The 25949-nt window shown below is 42.6% G+C and overlaps 1 protein-coding gene across 1 annotated transcript in view; it reads right to left on the bottom strand.

Moving 5' to 3' along the window:
* The window catches only part of CDH7 (cadherin 7), a 136253-nt gene extending 110728 nt beyond the window's left edge, over nucleotides 1-25525 (bottom strand). Inside the window, exon 1 of the mRNA XM_075533207.1 lies at nucleotides 25105-25525. Within this exon, the coding sequence (XP_075389322.1) occupies nucleotides 25105-25314 (210 nt within the window). The 5' untranslated portion in view covers nucleotides 25315-25525. The remainder of the gene's footprint in view (nucleotides 1-25104) is intronic.
* Between the last annotated feature and the right edge of the window lie 424 nt (nucleotides 25526-25949).

The following is a 25949-nucleotide window of genomic DNA, read 5'->3' on the forward strand; positions in this document are numbered from 1 at the left end:
GAACAGAACTGAGAACTCAGAAGAAAATCCATCCAGTTATGGACAGTGGACCTTTGACAAAGCGAAGAAATACATTAAATAGGGAAGAGCAAAGCTTCTTAACAAATGGCCCTGGTCCTGACAAAACCAAATACCCCTCTTGCAGAAAAATGAAATAGAACCTATATCTCAAACTATATGCAAAAAATTAACTTAAGGTCAAAAAGCTTAATGTAGAACCTAAAACTATGAAGACCATCAATGAAAAGAAGAATGGATGAATTAGGGGTCCCAGCGCATGGCATACATGCACCATCAAACCTAAAGAAGAACACAAGGGATCCAATTTCAACATATCAATCACAAATGGAGCCCCAATTTTAAAATTGATGGGAATGAATAGACTCGAGCCTGCGGAGGGAATGAATAGGCCAAAGAAGAGAGTCAAGCAGATGACAAACATGTGAAGAAGTGTTCAAAGTCAATAGCCATTGAGAGATGGAATTCAAAACAATGATATATTGCCACACCCCAGCATTTATAGCAATTTTAAAATAAATGGAAGCAACAAATGCTCATTCAAGTATGGACAATATGAGACCTTCTTACCTTACTGGTGGGATTATAACATGGTGTAACTACAGTGAAAAGTAGAGAGAGACAGGTCTGTGGTAGTTCCATAATCTGTAGTCAATTTGAGACTTAAGAGTGAAGGGGTGGAGTCTAGCCTGTCAGTCAGGTCACAGGTTGATGTCCTCATTTGGAGGCACTAAGGAGATAAATAGCTCACTTGAGGAAGGATGCAAGCTCACTCCCTTCTAGACATTCCTGTTGACAAGCCAGATGGAGCTGCATTGAGGCAGCCAGAGCCCTCTAGCTGGAGGAGCCACGTGGAGACCTACACCAGCACTGAGAGGCTTTTACCGCCACTGGATCCACAAGACTTTCCACACACTAGCCTGTGATTTTCCTGCATTCAGTGTCATTGCATGTGTCTTGTGAGTTTGAAGAGGACTTTATAGTTTGTTATTGGACATATGGGTTAATATCAGACTTATGGACTTGGCTGGGACATTTTCTCAATATTCAATTGCTCTTGTATATAAAGCTCTTTCTTATACACATATGAGTGTCTATGAATTTGTTACTCTAGTCAACCCAGACTAACACAATGGCCTAAAGAAGAGGCACAACCTGCATAACTATATGCATACCCATGTTTATCACTCACAGAGCTATTTGCAATAGCAAGAAAGCTAACCATCTAAATGTCCATTGACCGATGAATGGATATACAAAATTGTATTGTGTGGTACATATGAACAAAGGAATACTAGGCACCATTTAAGAATGATGATGACTCTGAAAACACCAGGTTCCACAGACAAAGTTGGAGGATGTAAAATGCAACTATTGCATGCGAATGTAAACTGTCAAGAAAAGGCTTTCATACTAAGAGAAGTATTCTTTATGGTAATGGGAGGAGGCGAGGGAAGGCAGGGTAAGTCACCGGGTAGTGGGTAGACAGACATACTTTAACTGGAGTGAAGGGAAAAGCAATTTACAATAAAAGGGAGCTGGGCTAAAACAAAAAATAAGAAGATGGAGGCAGGGAAGAAACTAGGAGGAGTGCAGGAATTAAAGGCAATGAGTCAAATACTGCTGTCATACAAACCTGCAAAAACTGGTGACCTATGCATTGATGCAAGGATAAGCACACAGGCTAAATGGATGTGGGGACGAGAGGAGTGGCATTATTCAGCAAAGTACTTGTTTACAGGGGATGTTTGTCCATTGGAAGTTACTCCGGCTGCTCAGAGAGCCATGAATGGATACACATCCCGGGGACAAAGTTATAAAACTCTCGTAAGACATATCCAAACCCTTTAAGAGAATGAGTCCCAGTCCCGGGGAGCTCAAGATCACAGTCTCGGGAGCACCAACGTCCCCTGACATAGCATGGTCCACGGAGATAATGTTCTCCATCCTCTGTGGTGAGTGTGGATTGGGGTTTTAAAAAATGATGGGTGGTCATCTACAGTGAAACCATTGTTCTGACGACCATGTCCAGAAGAAAAAGGAGTGATGGGAATAGAAGACATGTTGGAAACAGGCCAGTAGACAGACAGATCATGGCAACATCAGTCTCCACAACCTTGAGACTAGAGGAGCAAGATAGTTCCCTGCTACCAGTACCAACTTCTCTGAACACTACCACCTTGGAAGGCCCAGGGTAGGGAAGGCTTAAAAAAAAAAAAGGAACAAAAGCAAACTAAAAATCATTAAAAAAAAAAAACAGGCTTTCTGATGAAATAGATAATACTGATAATACTGGAACCCTTAAGGCGATGGCGCTGTGTCATCCTTCAACACTGGAACTGAATCACCTCGGTGGTGCAAGTGAGAGTTCAACATGAGGCCGGGTCTATGAGGGACGGTAATGATAGGGACATGCCCATGGGTTCTACTGATGAGCCATCTGAGAGCAAACGGTAACCTTCACAGAAGGACACAGCTCTGAAGGGTTAAGAAGAAAAGGATTGGAAACAGAAAACACGTGGAAGAAAAAGTCATGTCTCATTCTGGGGATTGCTATCAATGAAATGAAACAAACTGTGTATGAATGACAATAAAAGAATGATCCGCTCATTAAACTTTCACTCAATTTATAATGAAGAGACTAAAAAAAAAGCTAAAAACTACTTTGGGTGGTGTAGGAGAGGAAGTCATATCTTCTTGGAAGAATCCTCCTTTCATTTTAGGGCCCGGGGGAAGGGAGAAAGCAGATTAGCCCGGATATGGCTTCCGTGCATAAGGAAGGCCGGTGATGCCAGCATGTGTGTTCTTTCTCCTCCGTCAGATGGGTCCACTTGGAGGAATCAAGGACACAAGGAAATCCACCCATTTGAGAGGATGCATTCCCTCCAGAGTTTCAGCTCCAGAGTTTCCTTCCCTAGCCCTGCAGTAAAAGAGGAGGGTTTGCAGTGGCATTTGCATTCATTTTACAAAGCAATCCTGAGCATTTTCATGCTCAAATGTACTGAATTGGTCCTGAAACTCCCAGGATTTTAATCTGGATATAACCACATGAGGTGATTATTTCTACGCATGAAGAAAGACTTATCCTAGTTACGGGGAGTTTTCTTTGGCTTTGTGTTGTAGAATTACATTCAAGAACAGTTCCCTGTGTGTATCACACATCTTCTGGGGGATTTATTTCAGCATCCTGCATTTCATGTTATTTAATTCTGAAGAAAAAGAGAGGGAAAAAATTGCCCTTGGCCTTCATTTTCCCTGTGGTTTTCTTTGATTATTCTTTAGAAGCCCTGCCTACTCACATGACTCTTTTCCGATGTCAATTTGCAGAATCTTGGGATTTATCCTTCTCTTATGAACTATCTAATACTCCCTCCTCTATTTATTAGTAATACTAGCAGAACTGAAAAATGATGAGCTTCTACTCATTTATCTTTTGTAATGACACAATACAAAGCCTGTCTATTTAAGTCTTCAACTTATACCAAAATAATGATGTTTTTGTTCGGTGAAATCGAGTCAGTGCTGGCTCCACGTGATCCTCACTGTACAACAGAATGAGGCATGGCTCAGGTCGGCCGGGTGGAGCTTTGGGTGAGCCATGGCTATGGTTGAGCCCATTGTTGCTGCCACGTGTCAGTCCATCTCATTGAAGGTCTGCCTCTTTCTGTGCGGACCCTTGCTTTCCCAAGCATTCTGTCCTTCTCTGGAAATGAGACCCTCTGGACAAGCTGGTCAAAGCAAGTGACATGAAGTCTCCTCATCCTCACATCTAAGAAACATTCTATTTGTATCAAGGTAATAAACAAAAACAAAAAACAAAACAAACCCATTTTCCCCTGGCAATGTTACTCTTTACACTTCCTTATTTTACTCTTCCAAAATGTTATGTAATCGCGATTAATTTCCAAACCTTAGACTAGAGATGTTACCATTTGAGCTGAACTGAATTAGAAATTTAATGGAGTAGAGGATGGGTAAACCTTAGCAATAGGTTTGAGCCAAACTGCAGACTAAATGAAGTTGTGACCTAAGGCATGCTCTTAAAAAAGAGAGAAAAAATTAACTGAGAGATTAACAAGCAATCCCATTTATCTAGTTCCATTAAGCATCACTTTTCATCAGTGGAATCCTAATGGCACTCGGATCTTTTGCCTCTTGGGAAACACTCAAAGATTTCATTAGCCTTTGAGATTTGGAGAGTATCTCAGGAGAAAACAACCTGTGTGTGTGTGTGTGTGTGTGTGTGTGTGTGTGTGACCTTTTTTTCTTTGAATGTGGAGGTTGAAAAGCTGCCCTATATAGTTGTCAGTCTAATTTGACTTGGCAAATGTAAAGGATTGCAATTGACCTGAATCTGGGAAGTGCTTTTAGGATGTCTGTCTACCTAAGTCTTACTCATCAATAATTAGCAAAATAGACTGTGTTTCAAATACCACTTGTGGAAGTTACATAATCTCCTGTCAATATGAGTGAAGAGGTGGAGTCCAGGCTGCCAATCAGGTCAGAGTCAATGAGGCCTCTGTATTGGCATGACCTACTCCTGAGGATTCTGGGAACTACTGTCTTCCTCCCTGGAAATGGGGCACACACTGTCTCTGCTTCATCCTCTGGGTTGACAAGCTACATGTAAACACACAGATAGAGCTACACTGCTGATGGAGCCAGAGCCCTGGAGCTGAAGGAGCCATGTGGAGACTCACGCCAGCGCTGGGAGGCTTATACCTACACTGGATCCACAAGACTTTCCACCCACTGGCCTGTGATCTACCTGCATTCGGCATCATTGCATGTGCTGCATGAGTCTGAAGAGGAATTTATAGACTGGTATCAAACATGGGGTCTAATATTGGACTTCAGGACTTGATCTGGACTGGGCTAGGATGTTTTCTTAAAGTAAATTACTCTTGGACACAAACTTCTTTCTTATACACACACACGTGTCTATCAGTTTGGTTCTCTAGGCAACTCTGACCCACACACTGCTCATATCCTAATTTTTACACATAAAACAAGCAACTGCTCTTCCTCTTTAAAACAGTTCCCATTTAAAGTTTCATACTTGGTAAGTATCAAAACCTTTTAATAGATACTCGCTGATTCATGGCGGACTTCACCAGTGTGGTTTAAGGTGTGGTGTGACTGACCCTTGGTGACAGATAAGAGATTCAGGAAGGGCATGAAGGTCTTGCCTGTGCATGCAGCATTCGCCATGGGATAAATTGCCTTAACTTCATCCCATTGTCTTTCTGCGCTATGCTGTTCTCATTTGATGCTGTCAGTGACCCCATGAGGTATCCCAATCTTTATAGAAGATCACTGGATCTTCCTCCCATTTGGCCCTTGGGTGGGGTTGAACTGCCTAACTTTTTTTCTTTAAGAGCCAAATGCTTAACAATTGCCCCTTCAGGACCTCTTCCCTGGATTATACTCATGGGCTTGTTTTAAAGAACACATCAAAATCCAGGCCGGAACTCAGCCCACTGCCCTGGGGTCCTTGCTGATTCAGAGCACCCCTCCACAAGACTTCTGTGACTGTAACTGTTTACAGGAACAGACTTCCTCCGCTTCCTTCAGTAGAGCAGTTGATAGCTGTGAATTGTTGACCCCAAAGCCTAAGCCACAGCGCCATCAGAGCTCCTTAGGTCAGTTATAGGAAGTGACAATCAAATACAGATCAAAACTTTTAAAAATCATTATTCACATACAGTCCATCCCTCCATGAATGCTTTCTATGTACCAAGCATGATGTGCTTTGCATACTCGTATATTGTCTAATTTAATCCTAACAGCTGTATTGCATAAAACCTGTTATTAAAACCTTTTTATAGAGATGAAACTGAGAAGAGCTGAATAATTTCAAATAGGTGGTGATGCTGAGGTTCACACTCACGTTTCTCCCCCTAACTAATGAAGCTGCCTAAAGACCTGACAATGAGGCTAACTTCTTCCTGCAGTCAGCAACCATTCACCAAGGCGCTCGGCCTGAACCACAACCAGGATACAAATTCGAGGGCTGAGTACCTACCATGCAGATTACATACAATCCTAATTCCTCAGAGCAAAATAACAACACCCCCTACCCCAACACCCATACTTTCTAAATTCCTTACACTTGGGGTTTGTTATCTGCCCCCTCCTTCATCAGGAACCCAAATGAGATCTTTTGTGTTCTGGGAGAACAAATAGTTGTCCAAAGAATATTCCAGAGAGAAACAAAACTACAATGCTCCACCCCACCCCACACTCACCTCTTTCCCTTCATTTATTTCCTTCTGTAGAGCCCAAGGAAGATGCTAAAACAGAGTGGTGCCTGTGTCAGATTACATGGCTCTTGATCTCCCTCATTCCAAGTGATTTGGGTGGTCTGGCCATCTTTCAAATCCAGAACTCTGGCTCCTAGAACCCAAGCCTACCTCTTTGTTAGACTTTGTGGCATCCTGGAAGGCGGCGGTTAAAATGTGGCCAACACTGTGCCTGCAACACCCTGTGTGACACGGAGCATGAGCAAAGTGCAGGACCATGGCCTCTCGCAAATGTGCTGTATCACCCATGCAACAGGCTCAGAGGGCACGGCCAGTCAGACCTAAACCAAGGCTGTTTTAAGGAGTACAACCAAAGGTGATCGCTGGAGGAAAGGAAGGGACATGCAGATGGAAACAAGCACTGACAGCTTATAGAGAAAGTTCATGGAGTTTGCGATCAGAAGAGGTTCTGGCCTTTCACTAAACAACATTCTAAGATATACAATATTTGGGGCAATCAATTTTGATTTTGTTGGATAGTATCTTAGTTTCTTTTGTTTTTACCATATTTATTAGGTATTTGTGGGCATATATATTTAGCACCTAGACTTAATTTTTCTCATATTTCCCTCAAGAGACGATAAGAATATTCTACATGGGAACAATAATAAAAGCCAGTGTCGAGATAGCCTTCATTACCAAAAGATCAAAATTCACCTCCAGAGAAATGAAAGCCTTCATCTTTATTGGGGGTAGGGCAGAGGTTTCACCCTGGTTGTGACCCTTTGGGAGCTGCCATCACAGGCACCACTCATTCTGGAATCAGGTTCCATGCACACACAGTACTTGATAGTGAGCATTGCTCAGTCTTGTCCAGCCCTCGTGTGAAATTATGGAAGGCTACAAAAGGGTTTCCTTTTGCCTTTACCTTGTACAATTGTTGATTTTAACCCAACTAATTAAAAATAAAAGCTGTTCTAAAACTCAGTATCTCATAGCACTTCCAGTGTTCATGCTCCCACCCCAATAGGGCAAGCCACTCATAAATATGAAGAGAAGCCAGGGCCATTACTGTCTAATGGAGACCCACGTACTGTCACCCATCACGTCATTTCTGACTCCTAGCAGCCCCGCCTGGAGTTTCCAAGACTATAGATCTTTAGAGGAGCAGAAAGTCTCATTTTCCTCCTGCAGAGCTGGTAATGGTTTTGAACCACTGACATTGCAGTTAGCAGTCCTCACAACACCACTAGGGATCTTTTTAAGTACATCCCTCCTCGCCCATCACACACACACACCTTATCTAATGAAGACACATTACAAGACCTCTGTGGACATCAAAGATAGTACCAAGACCTATGAATATTAGGTGTTTTTTAAATATATATAGATACACATACTTATGAGAGTTTAATCTATAAATTAACCCACAAAAGTTATTGACAACAATAGTAATACTCTAGACTAGTTACAACAGTGCACTGCCCTGGAGTTAGGTGAATGGGGTTTGATTCAAGTGATCCTGGACCATCAAGCCATGGCTATGGGAGCAGAGCTGGACACAGGTACCTGAAACGGAAAGCAAAACTGAAAAGAAGGCCTCAATTACTGTCAAACAGAAGGAAGCTCTGGCTGGTACTGTGTCATCCTCAAAGTTGTTGGTCTGGCTGAGCCCGCTGTTGACACTAGTATGTCGAACTGTCTCATAGTTTCCTCATTGTCACTCATCCTGTACTTTATCAAACACGATGACCTTTCCAAGTAATTGGCCTTTCTTGAGGTTGTGCCAAAAGTGAGCAAGGCAATGTCTCACCAACCTTGATTCGGAAGGAGCAATTCGGATATACTTCCTCCAAGAACACTGGGTTAGTTACACCAGCAGCCCTGAGTATATTCAATGTGTTCCCCTCCCCCACCACCAATTCAAATGAGCCAATTCTCCTTTAATCTCCAGCCTTCATTGTCCAGCATTCAAATACTAGCCATGCTAGTCTCAGCTGGAAATTTCACGAAAACTTGTTGCCCACCAGCAAACCTTCCGGTATTTAAAATAATGATGGCATCATTCCAGCATCACAGCTGCACACAAGTCACCAGCAGAACGGATCACTCCCTTACATTTAAAATCACCCTGTTCTCCCTTGTATGTAGTCAAAAGTGCTGTTTACATTGCCTTTTGTTTGGAGCAGCTTTCTGGGGGGTCAATATTGCTGTTCCTCTTTTATTCATGGATAATAAAAGGAAAGCATTATTTCCCCAAGTCCACATTGTAAGTATGTGGCAGAGACAGCCCTCAGGTCCAGATCACAGGATGACGGGGAACTATGCGTTTCCAACACAAGCTGTTGCCCTCCTAAGCATTAGACCTACGGCTGCTGATGACCCATTTGGAACTTTGTAAAAGAAATCTCTGAATTCAGAAAGAGACGAAGTGAATGTCAAGGCCCCAAGTAGGTGGGAGGATGGGAGGGAGGTCAAGGGGAACTGATGTCAAGGAGTTCCGGAAAGAAAAGAATGCTTGGAAACTGATTGTGGCGGCAGTTGTGCACGGCTGCTTGATGCGATTGAACGGTGGAACGATATGGTATCTGCATTAACTCCCAATAAAATGGCTTTGAAACAAAAAGAGAACATTTTCTTTTATTCTCTTTGATGTAATATTTGATATTGATGCAGTATGTCCATTTTAATATTAAGGTGCCCTGGTGGTGTAGCGGGTTACGTTTTGGCCTGCTAACGGCAAGGTCAACAGTTTGAAACCATCAGCCTCTATTGGGAGAAAAACAAAGCTTTCTACTCTGGTGAATGGTTAGTCTCAGAAGCACTCAGATCACTTTTACCCTGTCCTATAAGATTGCTAGGAGTCAGAATTGACTTGAGGGTAGTGAGTTTATATACTTTGATTAAATCGTTAATTTTGTGTTGTTTAGTTTGTTTTTCTGGGTCAAATGCTAAAGAACTCACGACTTGGAGACATTGTAACAAAGCTATTCATGACTGTGTAAGCCTTGGTATGTTCCCAAACTGCATCCTCTTGAAATCCTACATTGTATTTTCACATTCCGTTTTTGCCCTGGACAGAGTGACTGAGCAGATTGCTGTGGACCACTGGCCTGCATCAGTGTGCCCAGAGATTGCGAAGACATCAAAGTTGGGCATCAATCAGAAGTCAGGGCTGGTGCAACGAGAGCAGCAGGAGAAAATACTATTGTAAGACATCCCTCAGTGGATGTCTACAGTTCACACTGTTGTACTGAGAGTCACAGCCAATCAAAGCTGACTCTGTGGCACTTACTAATAGCATTTTGTAGTTCTAAATGTTGTTGTTGGTAAGTGCTGTCAGATCAGATTCATGGAAACCGGATGTACAACTAACTGGTCCCTGCACTGCTCAGCCATCACCCTTCACACACTCTTCCCTATGTGTGCACCATGGTATTATGTCGCAAGCGACCTGTTCACTTCTTCACTCACTCACCACTTGAACCAGCATGATGCCTTGCTCGAAAGGCTGGTTCCTTCTGATAGTGTGACCAAAGCCAGGGAGAAGAAATCGCAGCCTTTCTTCTAAAGAATATTCTGGCTATAGTTCTTCCAAGACAGATCTGGCAGTCCATGATACTTTCAAGATCCTCTGGTAACATCATAATTCAAACGTATCCATCTGACTGCAGTCTTCCTTATTCTGTTCCCATGTCATTGGGGCAATTAAAAAGTCAGGCCCCGCACAGTCCTCAAAGTAACATCTTTGAACTTCAACACTTGTAAATATCTTAAGTCAGTGGTTCTCAACCTTCCTAATGCTGCAACCCTTTCATACAGTTCCTCATGTTGTGGTGACCCCAAGCATAAAGTTATTTTTGTTGCTACTTCGTAACTGTCATTTTGCTACTCTTATGAATCTGGCAAGCCCTGTGAAAGGGTTGTTCCACAGCCGAAGGGATCAAAATCCACAGGTTGAGAATGGCTGTCTTAGATGGATCTGAAAACACACACGCACACACACACAGACACACACACACACACACACACCCTCCTCCAACCCTCACCATGGATTTCCATCAACGTGTACATACCCTGTACCTATTTTTCAATCTGAATAGGTATCATATTTCCATCAAATTATCAATGGGAAGGAAGTCTTGTCTCAGATCTATTTCCATGTCAAGGTTTAAACGACGATTCCATCACTCAATACTAATTTTTGTACAGCCCTTTTTTCAAGACTGTGTCTCATCTATAATTAAACTTGCTTTGCTTTCACACATTGCTCTGCATTTCCTTGCAGTGTCCACGTCCAGATTTATTAAAAATTACTCATAAAATTACTCATTAAAAATAACTCATCTCTAGAGACAGTAACTGGACTAATGGTTCCTTGGGGGTCTGGCAGGGAAACTTGCGGGGAAATAGGGAGCTAATAATGATGAGTACAAGAATGAGGAGAATGTTCTGAAATGGGTTGTGGGGGATGATGGTACAACTACTCTTGATGTGACTGAACTGCTGAATTGTATGATACATGAATTACATGTCAATAAAACTGTTTAAAATAACTCATACCTGCTAAAGAAACCCGATAACTGGCCTTTTTTTTCAATGGCTTTAATTTCTTAGGCTATAACTAAATCAAAACTCACTGCCATCAAGTCAATTCTGATTCATAGTGACCCTCTAGGACAGGGCAGAATTACCCTCCTGAGTTTGCCAGACTGTAACTCTTCATGAGGGTAAAAAGTCCCATCTTTCTCCAGAGTGGCCGGTGGTTCTGAACAGCTGACCATGGAGTTAGCAGCTCAGCAGGTAGCTAAAAGGCCACAAGGTTCCTCTAAATTGAAGGCAAATGATCAGAACTCAACCCTGGTTTCTCTGAAACAAGTCTAATACACCTGCTGTACACCTGGATCCCTGCGGAAAGGACTTGCATTGTGTCCTCAACGGCGCGGCCACAGACAGACCTAGAACTCGCTTTCTCAGACGCATCATAAAGAGGAGAGATGCCAGATTTTAGCTTCGTTCTTCTTCATTTCAAAGAACCAAGTGCGGAATGCATAATCACCTTCCACATCTATTCGGTCCCCATGCAGACCCTTAAATGACTCACGAATGAGGACAAAATGCCTCATTTCAGCCTGGTTGGACTAATTTCACTAGTGCTGGTATCAACACTCTTTCAAATGCACATCTGTTGAACCTGACAAATTTGTTGTCCAAATCTTGATTGTATATTTTCAGCTTAAAACATGCGATCATTTTAACTGCGGGTACGAGTGCACATTCTTAAGAGAACCACCCTTATCAGAGAATTGTGCACTGTTTGCACACAAGCATTTGCTGGAATGGGGCTAACCATGCTGGGGCTTTAATCATCATTCTTGTTACAGAACTCCATCTTGAGAAATCACCCTTCTGCATGTGTCTTGCATAAAACAGGGATACCAGTCCAACTACAAATGGAAACGGTTTCACTTGCTGCCTTCCCCACGAATAAAAGACCATTTGGAATCTCTCTCTCTCTCTCTCTCTCTCTCTGGGTCTGGGCAGAAGTGGAGCTGAAGGTTATTTCAAGATTTGGGCTTGAGAAAGGCTCTGGCTAGAGATCTGGATGACCTTGAGCCTGAGAGTGCTTTCCTTGTCATGATTGTGTCTAGAGATCCCTGGGTGGAGGAAGGGGTTAATGAGATTGGCTGCTTTAAGAAAGGTTGGAAGTTCAAATCCACTCAAAGGCACCATATACAAAAGATCAGGTGGTCTTCTGAAAAAACAGGCTTTGGAAAGCCTGAAGAACACTCTGGTCCATGTTATGTACATGGGTCCATCATGAGTCAGAGCTGACTGGATGAAAACTGACTAACTTGTTTAAAAGGACGTGTCCGCAGTCTTCTGAGGGGTGTTGCAATGTGGAACCAACAATTCAGTCCTTCCCTTGAAAAGATAATCCTTAGGAGTGGGGCAGAGGCAGGGTTTTCAAATCTCTGCAAAGGTGAAAACTTCTACAGTGCAATAACATCCACTAAAAATGAGAATTTGTAAAGAATTCTATTTAGCTATTTATTATGAAATAAATAGATAAAAGTCCTAATAACTCCTTTAGATACATGGCAGCTTGTTCTTTTTGGATGTTGTATTATATAAAGTTCTTTTCTAGGGTTTATTCCTAAATTGTGTGTGTCACGACCAACAACATTTAACCCCTTACTACTATTATTTATTCCTCCAATAACTACATTTCAAAAATTTTTAAATGCTACTAGTTGTAATCAACTTGGCATCAATAGGTTAAGTTTTGATTTTAGTATATGCTGCTTATGGCAGAAAATCCTTTCCCACCTGTCATAGTTTCAAAGCCTTGCCCATACGAGGATAAGTCCAAAAGCATCCATACTACAATTTCAGTTCACATGTGCATAGATTTATTTCAAACAAAATGTATTTGTTTCTTCAACGATAACTTTAGTGAGCAGATGGCTGCAGACAGGTTCTCTTAGTCACACGCGCGTGTCAGTCTGTTCTTTACCTCTTTTCATGACCCCATAGACTGGAGGTTCTCAACCTGGGGGCTGAGACCCCTCTGGGGGTCGAATGACTCTTTCACAGGGGTCCCAAAGATGCAATTTCTGATGGTCTTAGGAATGGAGACACGGCTCCTCTGTCTTCAGGCGGGTCTGCCCACACGGAGATAATGACCACATGCAGGGTCACCGCAACAGAGGGACTGCCTTACAGGGTGGCAGCGTTAGGAAGACGGAGGACCACTGCTACAGACAGAACAGGACTGCCCCTGTGGGTTTCCAAGATTGTAAACCTTTATGAGCACAAAGCTTAATTTTTCTCCCATGAAGTGACTATTAGTTTTGAACTGCTGACCTTTGGGTTAGCAGCCTAACATAACCCAGCAAGCACTCTGCTTAGCCTCATTAGCATGCCTCAAAAAAAAATCAACAACAACAACACAAAACAACAAGACAAGGCACAATCAAAGCAGCAATTTTCCTGATGATCTGCTAAGTCAGTTAAATTCAAGGCAGAGAGGGCAGCTCCTGCTATGGGGCTATTTTGTCTTCAAAGGGGTGATCTTGATAGATTTTCTTGAAAGACATAGGTCAATCACGATGACTTATTATGCAGAGCTTTTATGAAAATTAAAACCGTCTAGGTGAGAAAGAGGCCAGAAGAGTTGCCCTGACACTGTTTCCATCATGACCACGAACTTTCTCCATCTTCAAGGGTGGTGAGGGCGGTCCTAGGAGAGTGTCCTTTAAGGACACTTCACCCCGTGCATCCTCTAGCCTTGGTCTTCCCTTTCACACTTCGCTTTGTTCCCCAAGCTCAAAGAACATTTCAAAGGAGCATAATTTGTGTCCCTCGAGGAAGCCAAAACGGTGGTTTAATGTGCTGTAAATCAAAGAGGACAAAATACTTCAGGAAGGAGGAGAGAAATGAAAATAGCAACTTCTGAAGTATAGACACCGAGATAGAGTCCATGTCCGGAACGGACCGTGTCACATTGTGATACACTGGCTTAATAATGTCTCCAATTTCATAGCAATACTTTTTGACTTACTCTTATCCGTTTATTATTTCTTGATTTCACACAGGGGTTTCAAGTGGGTGAAATCATGGTGTAAGCAGGCTGTGTTCCTTTTAGGAGAGTGCAAGGGAGAATCTCTTTCCCTACCTTTTCGGGCTCCTAGTGATTATCTATATTTCCTAGTTTGTGCCCCACCCCGGACACCCTCTTCAAGGTCAGCAATCCTGCATATCTGGCCATTCCTCCTCAGAAACCCTTCTGTCTTCCACATATGAGGATGAATGGGGTTAGACTGCCTAATACCCTTACTCCAGAGTGTTCTCTATTTTAGGATAGGTTCTGTAGAGAAGCAAAACCAGGAAGGTGTATATCTACACAGAGATTATTTCAAGACAATGACATACTGAGGAATAGGGACTGGTCAGCTCAAGGTCTTGGGGTCAGACTGAAGAGGTTAATGTAGCTGCAGAGGCTGACAACCCCAGAATTAGTAGGTCAGGCAGCATGCTGCTGGCTCACAGGCCAGTGGTTGAAGAATCCCATGAATGGGAGGTCAGAAGATAATGTACCAGGTGGAAGATTCAGAAAAAGTGAGCTCTGTTCGAAATAAACACCCAAAGACACTTCCCTTAAAACTGACTGGATGGTTACATCCAATGAAGCACAGGGGATGCTCCGATCATTTCATGATTGTGAAATTATATTACTCCATAACTACAAAACTGTATCAAGAGCCTCCCAGTACTTAACTACCAAGCTACTGAGAATCATGGCCCAGCCAAGGAGGTTCACAACCTTAACCATCAGAAGCTCACAGTTTCAAAGTACTACCCTTCATCACATCTTCAGAGGCTGGTTTTCCATATACAGTAATACCGTGAAGGGTTTGAAGGGATAGGGCTTGGGCATCTCGGGAGAATATCACTCTGCCTATCAGGTGGCACAAAGGATTAAATACTGAATCATCAGCCAAGAGCTTGGTGGTTCAAGTAAATTCAGTGGCACCTTGGTTGGCAGGCCTGGTCATCTGCTTCCAAGAGCTCGTAGCCTTGAAAACCTGTGAAGCAGTTAGATCTATGCTGCACATGGGCGGTCACCGTGAGTCAGAGCTGATCCAAAGGCAACTGACACCTAAACTATGCTTTCCACAGTGATCACAGAGTTATGATTATTTGACTGTTCCCTGAACACACTACTGTATTTCACTTGCTCTTCTCAACAATGGAGAGGGATATTTACTGTCACTGTTTCCATTCTACACACAACCACACAACGGCTCAAGGAGGTTACACAAAAGTCTGAGGTCAGACAGCACAAAGACTGCTTCGTAATCTCATAACAATTGTTTCTAAAGAATGCCTTGGGAAAAATGGTCCCATCTCTCTGCAGAACCCTTGTTTCCAGAAATTTTTAATTGTGACACGCATGTCTATTTACTATGACTAAGCTGCAGAATATATTGGCTATTGTCAAAATTGATTTGCTATTCATTCATCTATTTCAGGTGAACTCAAATGCATTCAGACATAAAATGTCATGTTTCCTCAAATTATGATTGGCGTAACTTTGTGATAGATTAGTATTCATGTTGGGTTAAGTGGTTCTAAAACTTTAGGCTTTGAAAAGAAAGAGAATCTCTTGATCGAAGTACCTATACACGGCTTTCTACCTGCACATAATTGCAGCTGTAATGGTTGTTCCCTTACTCTCCTGATTTAATTTCCAATCTGTATCTATTATCTAATCGCCAATAAAAGAATACTGCTTTCCTACCTCCTAAGATATTTTCGGAAGATTTAATCAGTATTGACAAAGAAACAAAAATATTACATGCTCTGAAAAGAATCACCAGGAAAGGCTGTCATTGATAAATCTTTGTAAACACTAAATATAATTCTATTGTGTTTACATTTCAACTCTCTTGTGAATATAATGGTATGTAAGACATTAGGTTGCATTGTGATAGTTCTTTTACTTCATACCACTCTATGAGTCTATTATTTTCCAAAACAATGCTTTGTTTACAACTATGAACGTTAAGTATTTGCCACACCCACTGATAAATATAAAACAGCTCATTGTATTTTGAATAAGAATTAGAATAAGAAAATGTTCTTCTTTATAAATTCTGTAACAATAGACTGCTTCCTTGGAATCCTTTGCTATAGGGAATAGTATTGTCTAGTTCAGAAGAAAGAAAGCAAAATCAGTTTCCTTGAAACATCTTATACTGATGATGTGCTTTGGAGTGACATGATCAATAACTACATGCCATTATGGACATTGCCTGGAACACTTAAATTACACTTATATTTCTGAAGAACCCACTCCTTACCTTAAAAATGAACAATTAGCCCTCCAGAGTCACTCCCCTGAAGCAACAATAACACTCGGTCTAAGTCACCCAAAAACTAGCTGCAATGTCTATTTGAATTTATTATGGTGGCTTAGATGAGCTTATACCATTACCAAGCCCTTCCAACTTTTAATGCCTACCCAGGGAAGGACCCTAGGAGACACTGCCTGAACCAAGTGACCAAAGAAAGCATCACTATGAAGGAGTCCCATTAACCTCTGCATCTCCTGATAGGGCACTGTGGGAAGGGTACACATCACTTCTGTAGATTTGCCTAAAATGCACAATGTCAAGGGTATGTATGCATTAGGAAGCAGTATCAGCCAAACCCTGAGAGTGAGACATTCTCATGAATCCTTGCCCAAGAATGATGATGAAAGTCTAAAAAGTGAAACTGCCTAGAGAAGGCTAGGAAGACATGAAAAACAAATGGCATGGGCCTGGATTGCCTCTTTGCCAGGAAATAAAATGTTACTTTATTGGAGCAAACAGTGAAAGCTGAGTCACTCTGAAGGTCAGTCAACTTTATTAGTGGGTTCACCTAAAACAGTGAAAGTTAGACAAGCCAAGGGGATCTCCAGTCATTGCCAAACTTTTGGTCTTAATAAGTTTATCTATTCTTCATTTCACAGATGAGGAAACTCATCTTTGAACTTTGCTCAAAGTAATGTGAGACTTGCAAGTGTGATGTACAGCTTCTGCTTACTGATCTTTGTAATATACTACGTTTCTCCCTGAACACAGGGGATACCAAAGAGTTTGTGGGGACAAGGAATGAAAAGAGAATGGCATTTTTCTAAAAGCTTTTTGAATGGCTCTCAGCTTTAGGAGACTGCCCTCTATTCTAAGATTATTATTTCATTCTTTGATTTGAATATTGCACGCAAGCATAAAAAGACCTTGAAATCCTGGAGGTGGTCTGAGTGTCATATGCAGGCTTCGGTTTGCAAGTCCATACTTCAATTCCCTCTTCTCACATCTACCTCCTACCTTCAGTGTGGCATTTACTCTGTTCCAGCATCTTCTTGTTACCTGCTTGATCTATCAAGCACACTGAATTCTGTCTGTATTTCTCTACAGCTCTTCTATCTAGCACCGTACTGATATGAGTTGTCCTTATCTGCCATTGAGATAGTCACTGACTCATGACACCCCATGTACAAGAGAGCAGCACATTGCCCATGCTCTCCCAGCTTCTCATTAGTTGGATGGGACCATTGTGCTCCATGCAGTTTTCACTGGTTGACTTTATGAAGCAAAATAGTAGTCTTTCTTCCCAACCTGTTTGATTTTGGAAGCTCCAATGTACTGGGCTCAACACACAACCTCTTCTGACAGAAAGAAGTGTGGACCTTGCACAGGAGGTGGACTGGCCAGGACTTGAACCTGGGTCTCCTACATACAATGCAAGAGTTCTATCACTTAACCATCTCTGAGCTTGGAAAGCATTTGAAAGAGAAGGAAGAATGAGGAAGGGGGAGGGAAGAAAAGATGCAAGGGCAGGCTGAGAAGTACGTGACAGAGCACTGTGGGGTACAAATTTCTGCAAATCACTTTTTCTCCAGTAATCATCCTGACACATGTAATCAATATAAATACTGCCAAGCCATCAAGAACAAATGTTGTTTATTCAGCAGTTGCCTAACCCAAGAAAGGTTCCGCAAGAGGGCTGTTGCCTGACCCCGTCGCCAACTATCCTGAGGAGGCGCAGCGGCTGGCCTCAACACCCCTTAGTCAGTTCCCACAAGTGTCAAACTGAAAGCTTCTCTAAACAATCTCAGAAAACCCAATATCACAATTCAAATATATAGCGAGTCTTCCACACTAAACATAAACACAGCATAGTCTCCTCCCCACGGGCCCAAGGAAAGGAGATGAGAAAGGGGAGGTGGCCAGGTCAAAATAAGACGTATGGGAACTGATTATGGAAGCAGTGGTGCAACCCTGCTTGACGAGATTGGATGATGCAATGACATGAAATTTGGGTTAATCCCCAAGTAAAAATAAACTGAAAGACTAAATAAACAAACAAATGTATGTTTGGGAGCTCACACTAAATCCCAGCTACAACTTAAGAAAAATTAATTTTTACAATATGCCCAAACTTGATACTCACATCTGTGAAGGGGACACGGAGGTTATAGGTGCTGAGGCCAAATGTGGTGAAGAAATCAGATGGTGCTTGGCTATCAGATAAAATAGCATCTGGAGTCTCAAAGACTTGTCTCCGAACAAGCAGCCATGTCAGTGAGATTTCAATTAAGTCCACATGGAAGAAGCACACCGTCATCAGTTACTGAAGGACTGTCAATCATATAATCTGAAATGGAGGTGAAATACTGGTGCCAGAGCCTAAAGTCTGAGGATCCGGTTTGCAGAGGGAGCCCAAGATTTACTGGTGAAACTATACATGAAATAAACCTCTAGAGAATTCCCTCTATCCACAATTGAGGGATGAGAGGAAAGGGGTCACTAAATGGAGGGCATTGGTGAGTTGGGTATAGAAGGTCAAAGGCCGAAGCCTCACAAAACAGTTAACACTTGTCAACAGAGTCCCCCCAGGATGTATGCTGGTTGCAAAATCAGATAATTTTTTTAGGTTGTATTGTTTCATTTTGGTGGCAGGGTGAATGGAGTGATGATGTCATGTTGTCCATATAAAAAATAATTTTTGGAGACTGTGGTAGCAAATGCTACTAAATGTGATTGAAGTATGGAATAATTTTATATAGGTATTAATCACATTTTAAAAAAGGAACCTACCAAACACACACACAAACAACAGTCTAGAACACAACTAGTATAGACTGAATTGTATTAATTATGGTTGTTGCCTCTGTCTCTGAATGTGGAGTGTATTGAACACACACACACACACACACACACACACCAGAAAGAAGGATTTTTTTTTTAATGAGTTAGATTAGTACAGATAATAATCAGGAAATTCAGAGACTAGTTTCCATTAGCCGGCTTGGTTAAAATTGGGGTATAATCCTATCCCCACTGCACCCTCCAACTTTCTAGTTTATGGCTCCACCTGATAAATAAAGCCTTTGATCATGAAAGCCTTCATCTCCAACCCAAGATAACTGGGAAGAGAAAATTAGCAAAGTCTAACTGAATTAATGGGAGATGTCTGCTTTTGGAGAGGCAAAAGCAGACATAGTATGTGTTCTGCATGGTAAAATGATGGAGGAGAATTTTAGAATTGCAGATTTTATGTGGAGAAAATGCATATATTAATAACTTCATGGTTACATAGAAGTATTACAAGGGCTAAAAATAACCGCTAAAAACATATTTCTGAAAAACCAGAACTTATTTGCATCCCACAGAGCTGATCCAGGGCCCCCTTCCCTTTGATGTCACCAGGAGTTCCACACCTCTCCAGGCAGACAAGATGATAAGAAAGGGGGCCTTTGCAAATTAACTGGGCTTGGAGAGAGATTGTGAAAATGGGTTATCTACACATAGCTAGAGAAACCAAACTGCTTTTGGCTTTTCCTAAGATCTGGTCCGGTTCAGCTGATCAGTATTTATAAGGGTCACGTTTGCTGTTTGCAATGCTTATTTCCCTCCAAAATATCTGTCAAATGTCTAGTTTAGGCTATGGGCTTCGTGATATTGTCCATCCTCCGAGTCACAGATTTCCTGGGCTTGTTTGCCCAGTGAAAGCATTGAGCTGACCCCTTCATCTCTGACGCACCGAGAGGATCTAGTTGAGAGGTGGAGACTTCCTTTCCAGTTCACTGAGTGAGCAAGCAAGCCTGGAAAGGAGACTCCCTTGGTGACAGCTCCTGCGGAGGTGTAATGAAATGCATTGAAAATGCTCAGCAACACTTTCAAGCAAGTTGAGATTTAAAAGCAAAGTGATCCCCGCACCGCATTTCTAAGGATTTGATTTTGTTGGAGGAAATAGGTATAAATCCTCCCTGAGACGAAGGGAAGAAAGGTAAGACTAATGGGCAGAGCCACAGAAGCAGAGGCAGTGTGGCAAGGAGAACACAATTCAGTGAAAGTAATGGCCTTGGGCACAGAGATCACGGGCAACCCATTAGGGGAGGAGAGATGAAAACACTTAATACCTGGAAAGGAGACAAGGTGGTTTGGGAGACAGATGTTTGTGAGTGTGTGTGTGTGTGTGTGTGTGTGTGTGTGTGTGTGTGTGTGTGTTTCAGAGACACTAAGTGAGAAACACCACGGTGAGGGAATGGCTGAGTGCAACATGCCATAAGAAGTCACACAATACCTGGAAATGCCAGGTCCTAGACACTCCAGAAAGCGGGGACACGGAGTCTCCAGGAAAAAATAAAAAGGCAGGCCTCCCACCCAGCTCCTCCTTTTAGAAGGATGAGTGAGTGAGTGAGTCAATAATTCAGGAAGAGGCACTTAAGGCCCATGGCATGATGTGGCTTTACAGCAGGGCTCATTCAGGGTATTGGCAAATGATTCATTCCTTAAGCCCACACATTTAAAGTTGGCCTTGTTTCAACTCAAACCATAAGGAAACAGAGAGATGCTAATGATGATAGCCAGAGAGGGGTTTGGAGAGAGCTGGGCTGAGGGAGAAGTGGGGTGGGGCTCCTTCTTAGGCAGTCCAATAGCATGTCTCACTTTGGTCTCCAATAATCAGAGGTGAAACAAACCCAGTAAACGGGGTTAAAATTATATCAGCAAAAGCCATATTGGATATTGTCCTCACTGACCTAATGACTTCATTACCCAATTTTAGCTCATCTTGGCTGCTGGTCATTCATACTTTCCAAATCCTCAAATTACTAGGTATACTTTAAAACAAAAACAAAAACATACCTTGACATTCGAAGTTCCTGTTTTAAGAACTGAATCATTCACAGCCCAACAATATTTTTGACATACTTCATATACAAACAGAAAAAGACATACTGTATATCTAAACTTTAATAAAATATCACATTACCCCAGCACTAACCCACTGCCATAGAGTCAGTCTGACTAGGATCCACCCTATGGCGAGTTTCTGAAACTATTACTGTAAGACAGCATCATTGCTCTGGGTAGCAGTTGGTAGGTTTGAACCAGCAACCCTATGGTAAACAAGCCTAATCTTAAACCCACAGGCCCATGGGGCAGCGTTAGATTTCCAGAACGTGGTTCATTTGTAATTAGTTAGTGGGGGTAGAATGGCTATACCTAAAGCTGAACCGACTGTATGTTCCAAAGCTGTTGATCTCATTAATTTCCAGGAACAGATTTCAAGTGTCAATTATCAGTATTCCCAATTTTAAGATGAGAAAACTAAAATCTAGTAATATTCGGCAGCTGGTCCAAAAAATATAGCTCAGAGGCCATGGCATAGCTAGTGAAGAGACGGAAGTGAGTCCATCACCCGCTCTAGGCACCCGTCCTGTGGTCACACTTGGCCACACAGCACAGGACAGCACACTGAAGCCATCACTTCCTGTTTCAAATGACCAACATGCAGCCTCTGTCAGGCAGACCCCGAATCAGAGGTTTACACTGCAGGTCAAGGCTCCCAAGGGTGCACATACCTGAATGGGGGTGTGTGGAAAAACCCTGATAACAGTAACTCCCAGTGACCAAAAAGTAATTCAAAATCAAAGGTGTCCTAAATCAAACAGCTAGATGCCATGCTTCAAATTGTCTATCATGAGAGTTAACGTCATTAAAAGCTATGTTTGACTAGTATGTTTTCTGTTACTCTTTGATTCTTCAGCTAAGGCATTGGCAGAGATGATTTACTGTGCATGTTGGATTGAGCCACAGCCGAGAATGGAACTAGTTCAGGTGGTTACAGGTATAGCGCAACGGACGAAAGTGGGACTGGTTTGGCGTGAGCACGGAGGGACTCTCAGGGGCTGTTGGAGATAGAATGACAATGGCAGTTCTATTTATAGGAAGGCTAGACAATAGCAGGCATCAACCATTTGAACCAGTGTCCCACGCCAGTTGACTTGGCCCTTGGCCTCATCTTTCTTCTCTTGCGTTCAGACTGAGAATGTGCTTCTCCCTCCACTTGGCTCTCATGGTTCAGAGGTTTCTAACAAGTTCTGGAATACCCGCTTTATCTACCTATGTCCCAGGGCTATGCACAATTTCTCCTACACAAAAGGGGTCTGATGTGGAAAGGTTTAAGAAGCCCTGTGCATGTGTCAGGATTGACTTGATGGTAAATAAAAATAAATGGGGTCAACATCAAGCTGAGCATGTGGGACACAGGTCCTGAATAGTTGACAACTATGCCTGCAAGGCATTGGAGAGACACAACACATGCGGGGGCAGAAGAAAGCCTAAAGGATTCATGCTTGATTGTGACGTAGTCTCCTATCACTGTGCTCTCAGAAACCTTTACTGTCACCAAATGTTTCAGCACCCTCAGATTTGAGTTACATGATCCCCGAAGAGATCACGAATCAATGTTTAAGATACTGTGGAACCGACAGACGTTAAATCTACCTCGGGAACAGACACTGATTAAGTTCTTTCTCTTCTTCCCAAGATTACCGCTCATCTAGTCTTCCCTGTACTTGTTTAAAATGATGGATTTTCTCCGTCCTATTAATCCTTCGAGTCAGAACCATCACTGCCCTCCACCAGGGAGAAATAGAAAAGGAAAACAATTATTGCACACATTTAAATCCTTCCAAATACATTGAGGTTGGAGTCCTAGTACACCCCTGGCAATTCAGACCAACAACTTAAAAATAAAATTTCATCATCCACGGCACAGAATCTAAACCTGAGGCTCTCTGCCACCTCGTTCCAAGCAAGTAAAGATTGCGTAACGAAGGCCTCTCCTTTGTCTTCCTTGTCTATAAATTCTCTATTCATTTTGAATGCTTTTACTGTCCTCTGCCTGGCTTGGTCAATTAAGTGTTTGTTTGCATTTGCACCAATGTTCATCCTGAGTGTTGTCCTGTGAATGGTGGCATTAAACTTTCAATACACAAAATACACCAGATATTTTCACACTTACTTGCCTGTCGTCTCATCAAGTCTTCTAAAAGAACTTGCCTGACCAATTGCAAGGGAGGCACAGAATACCCCATGGTATCCAGTCAGGAAACCCTCCCATTTCGCTCAGAAAAGCACACACCGCATTGGCCAGTGCCTCCTTCAAAAGCAGAAGGTAATAACACGTGGCACTCATCCATAGCAGCTTAAAGTGAAGTACACAAGTTAGCTGGTGTGTGTTCTGAATTATAATGTGGAGATTAAAAATTTCAAAAGAAGTATTTTTGTTTATTTGCTTGTTTGCTTTAAAGCACTTAAATAGATTGACTTTTGGAAAACCAGCCTTGTCAAAGCCTTATTCAAACCAAATCAATGGGAATTATTTAGTTGTTTTTAGAAAATGTTTTCATCCTCACAAAAACATCGTTTCTACCTAATAACTACTGGCGTTGTGTCTCTTGGTTGACTACTGTGAGCCTGCCCATTGAAGAAAGACTGATGAGTTTTTTCAATGTCTATCAAGAATGAATGAAAGTAAGAGCTGGATTCTTAGTCAAAACACTGCATGATCTCTGCACTCACCACCACCTCCCCCCAACCTTTTCTTTCCCTTTAAACAAAATAACGACCATGTGAAGTGAGAATGAGTGAAATCTAATTTACGTGCAGTGTAGATCATGGTGCCGTTGATGAAAACATGGCAGAAGAAGCAACAATGATTCACGTATACACTTGCACTCTTCTATACTGTTTTTCAGGGCAGTATATAAATATATAATGCTTTCTCCAGACTTAAAAAATGCAATCCACATCCTTGGAAATAGTGAGCCTATTCCTATTCCTCTTCTCACATGATACTATCAGTCAGCACTCATAAGACAGGCACTACAGAATAAATCAATGAACAGAACAAATGTAATCTAGGTTGATACAGATGCCCAGCAACAACAGTACAAGTGCATGTTTTCACCTTTAATAAGCTGTGTTCGAGTAGGGGGTGGGCTGGTAAGTGGCAGGGATCTGTGGAATAGATAGCAAGGCTTCTTCCTGGATTATTCAAAATTGAAGCAATCCTTCACAGACATGCCTGCTGTGCCTCAGTAGATCAGAAAAAGAGCATACAACTGACAAAGCATCAGGAGTGTGCACTCAACTAAAAAAAAAGTCTGCTTATGCTCTAGAATTCCAGGAAATATTTAAAATTAGACGGAAATGAATTGTACCTGGTCATAGACTAGCGGTGGGGAAGGGATACCCTGGAAGTGGGGCAAAAGCCCTGCTCTCCTTCTGTGCCCCTTTCAGTTCACTGGTACTCAAGAAACCGCCTGGCCCAAAATCCAGACAGAAGCAAACTCTGAAAACAGTCTCACATGGGCGATATATCACAGACCTACAAGCAGATGCACGCACTATAGCAGCACCTTCAACTGGAACTGCCCTCCAAGACTCAGGGATCACCTCATACTGACCTCCCTCCCCACTGGGGTCCGCTAACGGGAGGGTGGGAGGAAATAAGCAGAAAAAGATGAAGAAAAGCTAAGCAGATGGCCGCAGAACAGTCCACAAAGATCATCAAAATACTGAAAACACCTTGAATGTCTTAAATTATAGAGCCAAACGGCTCCGTCACTTCACTTGGAAGTCTTGAAAAGCCAAGTTATCAGGAAAAGTCAGCAAAGCATGCAGCATGTACGGGCTTTCCTTACAAGGTTAAAATACCAGCTGGCCTCAGGAACCCACTCCTTAGCGTGTTTCCTTGTCAATGGACACCAGGAGATTTTTCACTGTCCCAAGGAAGGCATTGCTCACTAATTCTGGCTTCCCTGGGCTGGCTGGCTAAGTCAGCCTCCGTACAGTGGCAAGTGTTGCAGATTACACAAAGCACTTCCTAGGAAGGACAGCTTGAAAATCCCCCACCACCCCCAAATCAAGGTGAGCAATTAGCCATCCAAACACACACGAGGGCCCTGAGCATCCGCAAGAAAGGCCGCAAGCCCTACCTTCCCTACATAGAGGGGGTCGGAGCCCATGTACTCCTCCAGCACAAAGAACTGATTCCACACCCAGCTGCGCTTGGTCCGGGGCCTCCCTGCCGGGAAATAGGGCTTGGAGCTGGACCTGGAGAGCTCGGCTTGACTCATCCCAGAAAAGCAGAGGAAAAGAGCGAGGAGCTGCAGAAGATGGCAGAACTCCACTTTGCCCAACTTCATCTTTTGTTTTCTTTCTTTTGTTCTTTGTCCTGTGTAAGAATAACAAAAAACCCTTGACAAGGAAGTGGGGGAAAAGGCACAGTTCCAGTTGGCTTAGCAGCTCTTGCTTCCGGCAGGGTGTCAGCTGGGCGTCCAGAGATAATAATTTGTAGCGTGTTCGAGTGGAACAGGTCGCCACTGCTGAGGAGCCTTCTCCAGAGAATGGTGTCAGAGGTACCTAGGAGGACAAAGAGAGGAGCTCGTGTCACCAACCGAAATGCATGATCACTTGTGGCCTTCACGCACTAATGTCATACCGCTCTGTCGGGCTCTCATAATCGGTATGGTCACTAAAATCTCCAGGATGGGCTGAGATCGTAAATGACAACGCTGCCGTCTATTTGTAAATGACACACTACACGACATGCTGAGGCCAAATGTCCCCCTGTTGCATCTGACAGCCTGAAAGTGTTGCGCTCCTTCTAGGACACTGTACTGGAACATATGGTTGACTCGACAAGCAAACAGCAACAGCATTAAAAAAAATCCTTTTAAGGCTTGCCTTTTTTTTGCCCCCCTTCCCCTCGTAAATTGCCAGCAGTTTGACTTGCTTCTGTGAGGATCTGAAAGACAAGCTGCTCCAGGCAGGGTGTTCA

The sequence above is a fragment of the Tenrec ecaudatus genome, chromosome 15, assembly GCF_050624435.1.
Source record: "Tenrec ecaudatus isolate mTenEca1 chromosome 15, mTenEca1.hap1, whole genome shotgun sequence".
Taxonomy (NCBI): domain Eukaryota; kingdom Metazoa; phylum Chordata; class Mammalia; order Afrosoricida; family Tenrecidae; genus Tenrec; species Tenrec ecaudatus.